The 14,772-nt window shown below is 36.0% G+C and overlaps 3 protein-coding genes across 3 annotated transcripts; all 3 read left to right on the forward strand.

The window, feature by feature from the left end:
* The first annotated feature begins 8,268 nt into the window (after positions 1 to 8,268).
* On the forward strand, positions 8,269 to 10,964 carry LOC110945101. The gene is made up of 3 exons (XM_022186739.1): positions 8,269 to 10,461; positions 10,539 to 10,648; positions 10,718 to 10,964. The coding sequence occupies exons 1-3, from the start codon at positions 8,269 to 8,271 to the stop codon at positions 10,962 to 10,964; spliced, it is 2,550 nt and encodes an 849-aa protein (XP_022042431.1).
* A 113-nt stretch (positions 10,965 to 11,077) lies between these two features.
* Positions 11,078 to 11,974, forward strand: LOC110945100 (ATP-dependent DNA helicase pif1-like). Its single transcript, XM_022186738.1, has one exon. It carries the CDS (start codon positions 11,078 to 11,080, stop codon positions 11,972 to 11,974), a length of 897 nt encoding a protein of 298 aa, XP_022042430.1.
* A 43-nt stretch (positions 11,975 to 12,017) lies between these two features.
* Positions 12,018 to 12,746, forward strand: LOC110945099 (ATP-dependent DNA helicase PIF1-like). Its single transcript, XM_022186737.1, has one exon. It carries the CDS (start codon positions 12,018 to 12,020, stop codon positions 12,744 to 12,746), a length of 729 nt encoding a protein of 242 aa, XP_022042429.1.
* The last annotated feature ends 2,026 nt before the right edge of the window (positions 12,747 to 14,772 follow it).

Below are 14,772 nucleotides of genomic sequence, written 5' to 3' on the forward strand. Positions count from 1 at the left end.
TACATTAGGGTTTCAGAGGTTCGGGTTCCACTTACGGAGCATTTTAGGACATTTTTGGGTGAGTCGTTACATCCTCCCCACCTTGTTTTAAATCTCGTCCTCGAGATTTGGACTATGATATCTTTTTGGGGTTATATCACTTCTTTTAATTAGTAAAACAATATATCATGGGATGGAATCAAAAGATCAATATCATAGGATACTTGGAATTTAATGGTTTTAAAACTTTAGTTTCAGGAATTGATGTTAACAAATTAAGATGAAATAATACCATTAACAAGTTTGACTAAGTTTCATGAATCAAAAGATATTTGATAGGCATGAAATTTGAAATAAAATGACTTGTAGAAACAATAGGATTCAATGTCAGAAAAGAACTTACTTTGATCAATTGAGGGAGATTCTGAGTTGATAAATCTCTATTTGTGAATGGAAGTATGAAAAATGATTTGTCAATGATCAACCCGAAAATCAATATCGTTTACTTAAATGGTAAGGATACACTGGACAATAGAATTTAGTGTATCATGGTTTGAATACATAACTGTATCAAGACTATTAAAATGACGAATCAAACGAATGACGTATGAATAGGGTCTATTATTAGCACATGCTACAAATTTATACGGATACTGCAAAGTGCTGTAAGAATTCAATAATTATGGTGACCGAATAAATTCCCCGTTTTCGAAATTAACTGAGAGTTTCAAGGAAGCGAATCTGGATATTTCAAAAGATAAGATGTTCAAATGAATGAGATGAAATAATATAGCTTCCAAGGTGATTAGGTTCAAGTCAAAAAGATATATGATCAATAGATGTCTAAATTGAAGGTTTACAAGTTGTAAATGATTTTTAGAAACAATAGAATTTACTGTCAATAGAAAATTTACTTTGATTGTCAACTGAGGAAGATTCAGAATTAATAAGCTTGAATTGAAGTACGAAAATAATCTGTCAACTGAGAAAAATTAAAGGGGTTGACATTTATCGAATTACAAGGATATACCGGAATTTAATAGAGTTTAGTGTATCATTGTCTTAATACATAATTGCATTAAGACTATTTTAAATGATGAGTCAAATGAAAGACTTACATGGTTTTTCGTGTTTTGTATGATTATGATTAGCTCAAGCTACAAGTTTATACCGACATCGCAAGGTGTCGTAATGATTGAAATGATTCAATAATTGCGGTGACCGAACAATTTCACCGTTTTTGTAATCAACTGAAAGCTTTTTGAAGTAAAATTTTAGATATTCATTTCGAATAGAATTTTCTATTGATGATGGTAAGGCCAGATGAATATCATAGAATTTTTGTTCAATGATGAAAGAAACTTTAGAAGTACACTGGAATATGATATGAATTTGTGTACTCTTATCTTAACACATAATTGTATTAAGATTATTTAAGATAATGAACCTCACAGAAAATAAATAAATAAATCCATACATCAGGTGGGAAAATGAGATTAGCTCAAGCTACAAATTTATTGCGACGCCACAAGGTGTCGTAGTAATCAAAATAATAGTAGTGGTGACTGAAATGAGTTTCACCATACTTTGAATCAAATGAAGTAAGTCCGAATGTTTGTTTCAAACAAATCTAGTAGGATTTTTTTTTGGAAAATGAAACAATTGAATAATGTCTTTTGATCAAAGATGATGAAGCAATAAATATTACGAAACGCTTGATTGATGATGTAAGAATCATTAAGAGATACCTTGAAATATGATATGAATTTGTGTATCATTATCTTAGCACACGATTGTGTTAAGATTGCTTTTATAGGATAAATCAACAAAGCGGATTCAGTACAAATAAATAATTAAATCCGTACATAATGTGTGTAAACGAAAAGCATAAATAGTTCCGCATGAAACGACTGATAGTAATTTAGCACAAGTTGCAAGTTCATACCAACACCACAAGGTGTCGTAGTGATTGAAACAAGGCAATAATAGAAGTGATCAACGTATCACCGTGTTTTGAAATTAAGCGAAGGGTTCACAAAATAAATCTGAATATTTGTTTCAAATAATTTTCATAGGATCTACAACTGAAAATAGAACGAATAAACAGTATTTTTGAGCGAAGAGGAAAGGCAATAAATATCACGAAATGTTCGCTCGATGGTGAAAGAATCGTTAAGAGGTACACCGGAATATTTAACACAAACTGGGGTACCATTATCTTAACACATTTGCATTAATACTGATAATACATAGATCGAACAAGCAGATTTAATATCAATACACAATAAGTAATTAAATAATTAAATCTGAGCAGGGTGTGGGCAACGAGATTAGCGCAAGCTTCAAACTTTGTGAAAACGTCACCACAAGGTGATCGTGATCAAAGAAATGATGAAGTCGAAGGCCAAGCAAGCATGTCATGGTTCAAAGCAAATGAAGTGCTTGTTGGAATTATTTTGAATATGATGGTCTCAATCCATCATATAGACCCTGAATTGAATACTTATTGCGAGCAAGTTTAAACAATGGAATTTGGTTTAAACACAATGAGTTCATATATTGATAAGAAAGTTCTGACATGGTCACAACAAAAACCATGTATACCATTCAAAAGAAAATCGAGTTTTTCAGGAAATTCATCGATTCAATATCAAAGAATTATCGTTTTGCAAAAATGCGGTTTACAATGCAAAGATCAAGTATAGCAAAACGAGATTTGAACTTTTTGATAAAACAACAAATTAGAATGAAGCCCTCCTATGGTCTTCATAACTCAAATGAACCACATGCGCAACAAACAGTGCATGTGTAACGTGGGGATTTACCAAGAAATGAAATAGATCAATATTTACTACTATGAAAGAAATCCTCATGGTATGATGACCATTAGGGGAAGTAGAAACGCGAAGGTAAAATCATTATATGCAGAAGTCAGGATTTCAACGAAAGAAATATAAGAACTTTATCTGGAATTTCGTGTGATAACCGTTGTTAAGTGACGTTATCATGGAATGTCGAATAAAATGAAATAGAGGGAGTTGCAAAGGTATGTGACTCCTTTTTTTAGTGATAATAATTATGACTCTGATTAAACTGTGCACTGATGGTTGTGAAATCTTGTCCCAACGTACCTCAGCGATATTCAGATCGTTTGTAGGATCATGTAGCAAAGTATCGCTTTTTGATTAGTAGTTCTTCCATTGACGGAATTAGTATTGGTGTCGTTGTGCCCAATCATATTTCAAAAGGCCTTGCCTTGAAAGTCGAGTGTGATATACTTCGACGTCTGGGGACGTAAAATTTTAAGTTTCATGTGTTTTCTTGTGCACTACCACAACTTTACATGCTTCTTACTTGCGTTAATAGTTTATGGTAACGCATCGGAAATTCTTATATTTTTGATGGTGTCCCAACTTAATGGGTTTCCATTGTTGCACGAGTTACGAGGTAGATGATCAAACGAAATAATGTTTGACATCGAAATTATAGATATATGCAAGAGATTCTTGATAAAGAAATCTAAAATTATTATGGACACATATGCTTGTGCGTTATTCTAAATTGTCAATCCTTATGATTTTTGGATTTCCTTATAGATATACATATTTATATAATCATATATTTCACATGTTGTAATATACATACCTTTCATAAGGTTAATGTATTTAACAGATTCATATTTCCAAGAACCAGTCAGATTTCTGGTCATGATACTATTTAGGGAGTTTTGTCACTTGTTTGACATATTACATACCTTCTTATCCGGTTCTTGGCCAGAGAGGTAACCTCAGTATATCCGGACAAACTGGAGAGTCTGCTCCACCATACCCAGTCTTGCCGGAGGAGAAATTTGTATTTCCCATAAATAGTTTTTTTCTTAAATCATGATTTGGAAAGTGCATTATGACTTTCAACAAGGACTACGCAAATTAGTTTTCACATGACGGATCATGTTCTAAAACAAAGTAGTACTAATAAATAAGAAATAACAGGGGTCAAGTGTTATTGCTTATTTATTATACTTGCAATGTTCTAGTTATCATTCTCATGGCATACCAAAAATTCCATCACACTTTATTTACACATGTATTTAGCTTAGCTTACACTAAGGCATCTTTTCTTAAGTTCAAGTCTAAATGTTATCAGGTGTGCTACCAGTTAATAGCAATTTCCTAACTCTTTTATTTAAGCTTAGGTATTATTAGCACAACACCTATAGGCTTAAATTAGTGGCTCTGATACCACCTTCTGTCACGGCCCCCGACCCCACCCTGGACGGGATCGGGCGCCGCGAGCAGCCAAGTGGTACCGGTGGTTATTTAAAAAAACATTGCGGCGGAAATTTCATCAGAACCGTGAGTTAGGAAAAATATCAGAGTTTAGAAACACCGGATTTTATTTATTAAATAGATGGGATAAACCCATGTTTTACAAAGGTAGCTTTTAATAAGGGATAAACCCGACTACATAAAAAGAAAATTCTTAATTTAATTTAATTGATAAATCAAGCCACTTCTATAATCCTTTTGGTGCCGTATCCAACTCTTACTCCAATCTACTATAATTACCTAAAACGCGTTTTAAAAGGTTTTGTCAGCGGGAAATACTGAGTGAGTTCATTCAGGTTTTATAAAATGACCCTTAGTTATAAATTACAACATAAGAGCGATTACAATGGCATTTATCTTATTTTTATCTAGCCTTGCCACCCGTGTGACGATGATCATACCACTATTGGGTCCAGTCACCCAAGTAGTGACGTTTTGTCACTGTTAGGGCTTATTAGCCTAACCTGTGTTAGGGCTTATAGCCTAACCGTGAGAAATTAGTAATGTGCACAATACCCCACTAGCCAGTGATTAAGATAACCATGACTTAATCCCTGCAATTATAACATTTGAAAATAATTTGAGGTATTGTAAAATAGTGATAAAAAGAGAATGACTCACAGTATAAGCATGCAGTATTGATTTTCTTGATTCTACGCCTCCTGATAACTAGGCATATACTTTATTGTTTTGAACCTTCTGATGATTCATCATCCATTTTGATTGTGAGAGTATGGTGTAGAGTTTCGGGTAGTTAAACATTTAGTTTAACATATTGGAATACGTATTTGTGTAAAACCCAAATCAAACCTAACGGTAGTCACGAGATTCGAACCTTAACAAACTTCACAAAGTATAGCACTTTGGATTCCGTTTACCAAAATTCACAAAGTACAGCACTTTGGCATTCGTTAGTTGGTTCCTGAATCGATCGGACAGAACATCGCTTCGGTGATTATTGGTTAGAACACTAACGTATAGAGAGAAGAATAGAAGAAATGAACAAAGGAAAATGAATCCTAAGCTTCCTATTTATAGGTAAGAGGATAAGCCTTACCCTATATAGAATTTCCCTAGATAAGCTTTCCCCAGATAAAGCCTTCCCTGAATAACACTTTCCTTAGATAATACCTTCCCTAGGTAATACTTTCCTTAGATAAAATCTTCTTTAGATAATATCTACCCCATATATATCTATTTTTCATGTATATCTATTTAGGTGATTAATAAATATTACTTAGCTTAATTAATCCTACTTAGCTTAATTAATCTTGCTTAACTTAATTAACCTTTCTTAACTTAATTAATTAATTAACTATTTAACTAATTAATTTCCCTAAAGACTTAAAGGACAGCCACCGACCAAACACGTTTTCGTCCTTAGTTCTCACGTTTGTTGGGCTGATGTGCTCAATATTGGGCTAATGCTAAACAATAGAAGCCTTTTCCATCAAACGATTCTTCGCACGTTTTCCTTCTTTTTCCTCTTTGCTTCCACGTGTTTTGGCAACGTGGCTATCATATTCAAATGACTGCTTCTTTCGCTTTTATCTCAGATGAGAAAAATTCTAGGTTTTTAGTGCGAGATTGAGAAGATTGGAACGCAAAGGAAATCCTACCAGGACCTTTCATGTGACTTCTTCTTGGCGTATTCCTTTTAATTGACAATCTAGGGTTTATAAGATTGCTTTGTTTTGACTTGCTGAAGATATTGGCTCTATCAAAATTTCGTGGGATGTTATAAATGTTACCAAACTCTAAAAAATTTTGTTTCATGCTTTCACTTGCTCAACCATTGGCTTTATGAAATTTTTGTGGGATGTTAAAAATGTTTGTAAATTGTCAAAAAATTGGTGTCATGTGTTTTACCCAAAATTTGAATACTTGAATAGTTATGTTCCATGTGAGTTCTATAAATTTGTGTTAGTAAAAGTTTAAAGCAAATTTCAATAGTTGAATACTTATGTTCTCATAATGTACAGGTAAACTTCAACTTTTTTAACGACTCCTAATGGGGATTAAATCCTTTCCGCTTTAATAACTTAAATACCTAACCAATAATAACAATAATTGAGTACCAAATGGTCGAAAACACGTCTACCTAAAAAATTCTCTACGAAACGTACATGCGTAACACAACTGAGCGAAAAATTCGGGCTGTCGGGCGCCCCTCCCGGCCATTAATACAACTGCGGAGGTGCTCGCTCCAACTGCGCTAGATACGGTGGCTACGTTCGATGTGCCGGCTACGCTCGATGTGGCGCTACGGCTGCACTCACTACTGCGATGTTGCGGTTGTCATCGCGACTGCGCTAGATACGGCGTTGAGGTTGCGCTCGCGGCACGTTGCGGCTGCGCTTGATGCAGCGTATACGACAATGTGTGTATAAATTGTCTATAGACCTGATATTTCTACCCTCAACACGTGTGAAACGAGCTCGAAACGATTAACTATTATACACACATATAAAATTTAATATTATAAAAATACTTATTAAATAGTAATTATTATATAAGTTTGAGTGAGCCAATATTAGAGTTAAGCTTGGTTCAAGTAGATATATTTGAATCTTTTTTTACCGAACTTTCCATTTGAACTTGAGAGCAGCTATGTGAATTTTGAATTGTTTATTCTTAACATAAACAAGAAATTTGAAGTACCTTGAAGATGAATATAGTAATTAGATCCATTTCAAAAGATGACAGACAACTGGTAGCATTCTAACCTAAGCCTCACAGCGACAAAAATGGCATTCAACTCCCATTATAATTTATATCTTTGGGTCAAATGCATACAAAAAAATGGTGTATACAACCCAACAACCAGACTTCCAAACTGTTAAAACAACAAAAATCATTTTTTTAAACTAGACTAGACCGGCCTCGCTGACTGATTAAACCAAGCCATTGTTGTGTTACCAGTCGGTTTTTATGACCTAGACGATCATTTAAGCCGCTGAGCCTTGTTCTAATTTAAAAGAAAATTTGACAAAAACACCGTTCGGTGCCCCTCCCGGCCCCTTGAAAGCGGCGTCACTGTGCATTAATACAGCTGCGGAGGTGCTCGCTCCAACTGCGCTCGATACGACGTCTACGTTCGATGTGCCGGCTATGCTCGATGTGGCGGTACGGCTGTGCTCGCTACTGCGATGTTGTGGTTGTGATCGCGACTGCGCTAGATACGGCGTTGTGGCTGCGCTCGCGGCACGTTGCGGCTGCGCTTGATGCAGCGTATACGGCAATGTGTGTATAAAATTGTCTAAAAACCTGAAATTTCTACCCTCAACACCTAATTTTGGGTTGTTATGGGTCAATTTTAAGACCTACAGGGTCATTATGGGCATGGCTAATGTGAAGAACGGGTTGAAATAGGTGTAATTTAGTTTGTGTGATATATATACATACATATAAAATTTAATATTATAAAAATACTTATTAAATAGTAATTATTATATAAGTTTGAGTGAGCCAAAATTAGAGTTAAGCGAGCAGCTATGTGAATTTTGAATTGTTTATTCTTAACATAAACAAAAAATTTGAAGTACCTTGAAGATGAATATAGTAATTAGATCCATTTCAAAAGATGACAGATAGCTAGCTGGTAGCATTCTAACCTAAGCCTATTATGACGGCGCTGCGCTCGCCGTACATTGCGGCTGCGCTTAATGCAGCGTATTGTTTTTGACGGTTAAAAAAAACTTACATAAAACTTTTTCTTCAGTCACTATTACATAGCTGAATCTTTATGCCTCTTATCATTGTTTCATATTTGTTTAATGATTATGCGTATGTACGTCTACCTGCTGGTTTTTACTTATGATTTTTGCTTTGCCTCTCCAGTTTTTTTGGTTGGTACCGTCCGTTCAGGTTAGTTTGTAATTTGCTTCGTATATGCTTACCTGTTTATTTTATTTTCTTAATTGTTGTTCTCTTAGTATATTAGGAAACCTTATTGTTAACTATGTCTAATTCTCAAAAACGTCGTCGTACATTTACTAAATCTCTTTCTTCTCCTGATGCGTCCACTTCAGTACCTATTCGTCCGTCTTTTACGTCATGTACCAATGAGATCTCTAATTCCACGTACATAGATAACGGTGATTGTACATGCATATGTGAACACTGCAATGCCTTATTTTGGTACGATGAACATGTCAATGCGATGTCTTCTAATCGTGCTTGCTATAATCATTGCTGTAAACATGGTCGTGTCAAGCTTGATTCTCCTTCCCTTCCTCCTGCAGCATTGTTACATCTATTTAATAAATCTGAATTTCTTGATAATATACGTACATACAATAGCATGTTCTCAATGACATCTTTTGGTGGAATAGTCGACGATTCTATCAATGATGGATCTGCTCCTTACATTTTCAAAATTGAAGGCCAGATTTACCATTGGCTTGGCTCTTTCTATCCAACACCAAATGAACGTCCTCGGTTCTTGCAAATGTACCTGTACGATACTGAAAATGAAGTTTCCAATAGACTAAGCGTATTCGGAAACGATAGCCGCTCGCAATTGAATTCTGAGACTGTCGCTTTGCTTATTCAAATCCTTGAGAGTAGTAACAAGCTGGTTAAACTTTTTAGGAACGCAAGAGATCTGTGTCGCTCAGCTGATGTAACCTCATTCTATATCCGTTTGTATAATTCTTATAACTCTTTACGTTATGATAATCCAACCCAAGGTTGCATTGGTGCTATTATCAGTGATCCTGGACCTGAGTCAAATGGGTTTGACATTGTTATTAGATATAGGGTCGCTGGCCCTCAAAGAATAAACATACTACACCCATTGTACATGTCATTGCAATATCCTTTGTTGTTTATTCATGGTGAAAGTGGCTGGTCCCGTGACTTACGCCTACAGGGTAGTAGCTCAAACAAAAATAATACTTTGACTAGGAATATGTTCTATTGCTACCAATTACATGATCGTGCCAATACCTATTCTTTACTACTAAGAGGTGGACGTCTTTTCCAACAATACCTGGTAGATGCTTATGTGTCCATCGAGCAAGACAGGCTTAACTTCCATAGATATAATCAAAATGCTCTTAGAAGTGAATACATGCAAGGAGTACACGATGCAGTAAGATGTGGAGATACCGAAAGAAAGGATATAGGCAAACGTATAATTTTGCCATGCACGTTTACCGGTGGTCCACGCTACATGTACAAACACTATCAGGATGCCTTGGCAATATGCAAAGTTCATGGAAACCCACAGTACTTCATTACGTTCACCTGCAATGTTAAATGGCCTGAGATTCATAGATACATCACCAAATTTCCAATCCTAAAATCGGAGGATCGTCCATATGTCATCGCACGAGTCTTCCATATGAAAGTTACTTCATTTGTAAATTTTCTTAAAGTTAGAAGACCATTTGGAAACGTTACTGCAGGTAACTTATTTGCCTCACATTATATACAAAACTCCATATCTGTTATAGAGTTATACTCATGTTACTTGAAAATCGTTCATTTATGTTGTTCAAACTTATACACCATAGAGTTCCAAAAAAGAGGTTTACCTCATTGTCACCTTCTTTTATGGGTTGATGAAGCACACAAAATAAAGGACGCTGCACAATTAGATGCCTACATATCAGCGGAAATTCCAGATCCCATCAAGGAGCAAACTTTGTATACAATTGTCACTGACTTCATGATACATGGACCTTGCGGCATCGCCAAACCTAACTCACTATGCATGGCATTAGGATCATGTAAGAAAAATTTCCCTAAGGATTATGAGCCTGTTACAAGATTCGATGACAATGGCTATGCACGCTATAAGAGACGTCAAAGTACTCACTCTGTTCAAAAGAATGGCATTTCATTAGATAATGGTTATGTTGTACCATACAACCGTTCTTTGTTGCTTCATTTTCATGCCCATATAAATGTCGAATACTGCGGGTGGAGTATGCTTATAAAATACCTTTTCAAATACATATCTAAAGGCACAGACCGTGTAAAATACACTATTAAAAAGACGTCTACCCCACCAGGCAACTCTACAGGCAATGCTGCAATAGAAATTGACGAAATTAAAGACTTTGTTGATAGCAGATTCATTTGTCCACATGAATCAGCTTGGAGAATCTTTAATTTCATGATTCATGAACGAAACCCTTCTGTTCAGGTAATTTTCTTAACTTACAAAACATCCACTAGAAACCTTTTATGTCAGTTGCCAATAATTATTTTCCTTCCATGTAGATGCTTTCTGTTCACCTAGAGAATAGGCAAAATGTCACATTCAAAGACAATGAGAAGCTTGAGAATGTCTTGCGCAATCCAAATGCCGGACGCACTACCTTAACAGAATGGCTAAAAAATAACTGTGTTGACGATAATGGCCTCCATCTATGATACATTGACTACCTTTCTGAATACAGGTGGGAATCTACGGGAAAATGTTGGCTTCGCAGATTGACAAATAAAACACCAGCAATCGGTAGACTTGCATACATACATCCAAGTGCCGGTGACGTCTTTTACCTTCGAATGCTTTTATCACATCAAAAAGGTTGTAGGTCATTCGTAGACATACGAACCGTTGCTGGTGAAGTCCTTCCAACATATCGCATAGCGTGTGAGAAACTCGGCTTACTTGAGATGACAATGAATGGTCACTTGCGATAGAGGAAGCTGCTACGTGGGCAAATGCTTCTGAATTAAGGTCTTTATTCACTCATATGCTTTTGTTTTGTGAGATGTCAAACCCCAAAAAACTCTTCGATCAACAATGGAAAAAAATGAGTGATGATGCAAGTCATATACATGGCATAGTAAATGACGAAGATCAAATGCAATATTTTCTTTATGAAATTGAGTTGTTATTACATTCTGGGACACCCTCGACTTCATTGTCTGATTACGGATTACCCATGCCTAAACCAGAAGTGCTTGCATCATTGACTAATCGACTGTTGTTGGAAGAGAGAAATCACGATAGACAAACACTTAGAATTGAGCATGACTCATTCCGCTCCAGCCTACATCCAGAGCAAAATTCTATTTATGAACATGTGATAACATCTTTATCACTAAACAGACAAGTTCTGGCATTTGTTTATAGGCATGGTGGGACTGGAAAGACTTTCCTATGGAAAACAATTATTGCCAAACTACGTTCTGATGGCAACATTGTTTTGGCAGTTGCAGCCTCAGGTATTGCTTCGTTGTTACTTCCCTCTGGCAGAACAGCTCATTCACGATTTAAAATACCGATAGATCTGACCGATGAATCACTATGCTATATAAAGAAAAAGACACAACTTGCTCAGCTGCTAACAGAAACCTCACTTATAGTTTGGGATGAGGCTCCAATGAATGATCGACGATGCTTTGAATCATTAGACAAAAGCCTAAAAGATTTATTAGGTGATTGTAGCAGGCCATTCGGTGGCAAATCAGTTCTCTTAAGCGGCGATTTCCGTCAGACTTTACCCGTTAAACCAAAAGCATCTAAAACGGGAATCTTAAACTCGGCATTACCTAGGTCGTATCTATGGCCTTACTTCAACGTTTACAAGCTGACCGAGAACATGCGACTACAACGGCCAAACATGGATTTAGCAAACAGAACTCAGGTTGCTTCCTTCTCAGCATGGCAAGGTGGGCGACGGGGTATTAGGCACACCAGACGATGATGACCCGCTTAACACAAAACAAATTGAAATACCGTCAGACTACATGATACCTCCAGGAGATAATGCTATCAAAGAACTCACTCGATTCATCTACGATAGCCCAACTCTTGAGAATCCAACTGCTCAGAGTCTCTCTGAAAAAGCAATAGTTTGCCCACAAAATGATACCGTGGATGAAATAAATACAATGGTTCTTGGCATGACTTCGGGAAATAGCAAGACTTATCTTAGCACAGACTCAATAAACCCGCGTGCCGGCTGCCATGGCGATATCGACTTGCTCTATCCAACGGAATACCTAGCTATGCTGAATTTCAACGGTTTGCCCCCACATGAATTAGAGCTAAAGGTTAATGTTCCAGTAATACTTATTCGTAACATCAATCAAACATCTGGACTTTGCAATGGCACAAGGATGATCGTCACTCAACTATTGTCCAGAGTCATTGAGGCACAAATTATGACCGGTACAGCAATAGGACGACGTGTCTATATACCTCGAATCACGTTGACTCACGTAGATGAACAACTTCCTTTCACTTTCAAAAGAAAACAATTTCCGCTAAAACTTTGTTATGCAATGACGATAAATAAAAGTCAAGGTCAATCACTGAACAAAATTGGTATCTATCTTCCTGAACCAGTGTTTGGGCATGGTCAACTCTATGTGGCACTTTCACGTGCCACATCTCCGCAATCACTGAAAATTTTATTTGTTCCAAATGCTAATGCGCCACTAAAGGAAATAGATGACGCTTTGGCCAATAATTAAGAAACCTGTATGATCATTACAAGGTTAAGCCATTTCTCAAAGACGGCGTAATAGACTACACTTTATATTGTTTAATATTAATATGCCTATTTTCTAGCTACCTTAGATTATTATGCTCGCTAATTCATAACAATATCCTCAGCTCTTTCTTTTTTATATACCTATATATCTTACTAGACTTGACCAGTGACCAATAGGCGCTTCTAAAGATAACAAGCAACATACTGATCTTACAGTAAGCGTAATCTCTAAAGAACTATGTATTAGATACCCTTTTATCACTTACTAATTTCCCAACTGCATAACCATTTGTTGATGCATTTTGTTTTTCCATTCACTAACTGACTCATTTGCACTAACTTCCTTTTTTTTCCCTAACAGGAACATATTTGACATCTTCTCCCTTTGGAACCTGTACCAAAAGTATGTTATTTTTTTTCACATCTTGCTTACCTTCCCGTATAATGATTCAATATAAAAACCACTGTTACTTACACGCTATATTCCTCAGGACGCAAATGATGCAGCAAATTGTTGATGTTAAACCCAATCAAATGCCCCTTCCACTACACATAAGAGTCATCAAGAAGTGGAAAACACAGACGATGGATTATCTGAAATCACAAACAACAGATCAAGATTTGTGCTACCTTTTTGTAGACAAACATGTATGTTAAATAAAGATATATATATATATATATATACCATTATGACCATTTATAACACATAATTTAGTTTAACTATGAACTACCCACAGGGAACTGCAATAGAGGCAACTGCCAACCCAAAGAAAGAGGCTGATTTTGATTCAAAGTTAAAAATTGGCTCATGCTACAAGGTAAGTGCATACATCACAATAAAATCTCGAGATTACATGAAGGTCGTCCCACACGGTGCAACTCTAAGGCTTGGGGCTACATCAGTTTTTGAACCGCTTCACGATGACAGCATACCAACTTACTATTACAATTTTGCAACTTATGATATGCTTGCAAGTCGAAAGGCAAATCCAAAACCATTAACAGGTAATAACAACGCTTTTGTCTTTTGTAAGCGTCAGAGCAAAACTAGGCATTTGAATTCGTGATGAAAAAAAATTGAGCCTTAGTTTCTTATCATTAGTTAACTGAATACCTGAGATGTGACTTCAAACAGAACTTTGGGTCGTTTCAAGTGTTGAAAAATTGGGATACATAAGGTCGTTTATATAAGAATATGTTCTTGCGCATTAAGAATTTAAGTTTATGTAATTTCCTTTTTGTGCTTCGTGATTGTCAACGTTTAACGTGTTTCTTTTAAAAAAATATTTTTACACCTATTTTATAACTTTTTTTGACCTATTTAACCCCAAAAACCTGCTGTTTTTTCCAGCAAAATAAACGCCAAAAAGTGCAGTTTTTTTAGCAAAAGAACAGCCAAAAACTGCAGCCTTCTTCGAGCGAAAAAATGACCAAAAACTGCAGGTTTTCCCAGCTAAAAAAGGCCAAAAAAACTGCCTCTTTTCTCAGCAAAAAAACCTTAAAAAAGTACACGTTTTTCCAGCGGAAAAACTAAAAAAAAACCAGCATTCTGAAGGTTATTTCCGTGCTGCAGGTTGCAGCGTTTCTGCAAGTTCTGTTTTACCGGATTTTTTTTAGATCGGTTAAAAAAACACGTTATTAATAATCGGTTTATTAACCAAACTGAATCAGTTAGGATCAGCTTGGCTTTATGATTATAAAAACCAGTTTATTAACCAAAAGCAGGCCATTCGATGGATACAAACACGCCTATTAAATAAATAGATACAAGGGCTGAGAATTTTTCAGAAACCAAGCCGATCCGACCCTAAACCGAATAATAAACAGAGATATTCGAGTTTCAGTACGGGTCATTCGGTTAACCCGTAGAGGACGTTCAGGATGTAGGCCATTGTATCTATAAATTCATGAAAAGAATTTCGTTTCCTCCTTTGATAATTTTTTTTGTTCCGTTTTCTTTTCGCAAAATGATACTAAGTTTCTTTAATAAGGCTATCAATGTTGCA

Source organism: Helianthus annuus, chromosome 6, assembly GCF_002127325.2.
Source record: "Helianthus annuus cultivar XRQ/B chromosome 6, HanXRQr2.0-SUNRISE, whole genome shotgun sequence".
Taxonomy (NCBI): Eukaryota; Viridiplantae; Streptophyta; class Magnoliopsida; order Asterales; family Asteraceae; genus Helianthus; species Helianthus annuus.

What these genes read in the sequence shown, in the direction of transcription:
- LOC110945101 (XM_022186739.1), top strand. Translation starts at nt 8,269, where the DNA reads ATGTCTAATTCTCAAAAACGTCGTCGTACATTTACTAAATCTCTTTCT. An exon ending in AACGAAACCCTTCTGTTCAG is followed by an intron (nt 10,462 to 10,538) that starts GTAATTTTCTTA and finishes CCTTCCATGTAG; the next exon opens with ATGCTTTCTGTTCACCTAGA. An exon ending in CGCACTACCTTAACAGAATG is followed by an intron (nt 10,649 to 10,717) that starts GCTAAAAAATAA and finishes TTCTGAATACAG; the next exon opens with GTGGGAATCTACGGGAAAAT.
- LOC110945100 (XM_022186738.1), top strand. Translation starts at nt 11,078, where the DNA reads ATGAGTGATGATGCAAGTCATATACATGGCATAGTAAATGACGAAGAT.
- LOC110945099 (XM_022186737.1), top strand. Translation starts at nt 12,018, where the DNA reads ATGATACCTCCAGGAGATAATGCTATCAAAGAACTCACTCGATTCATC.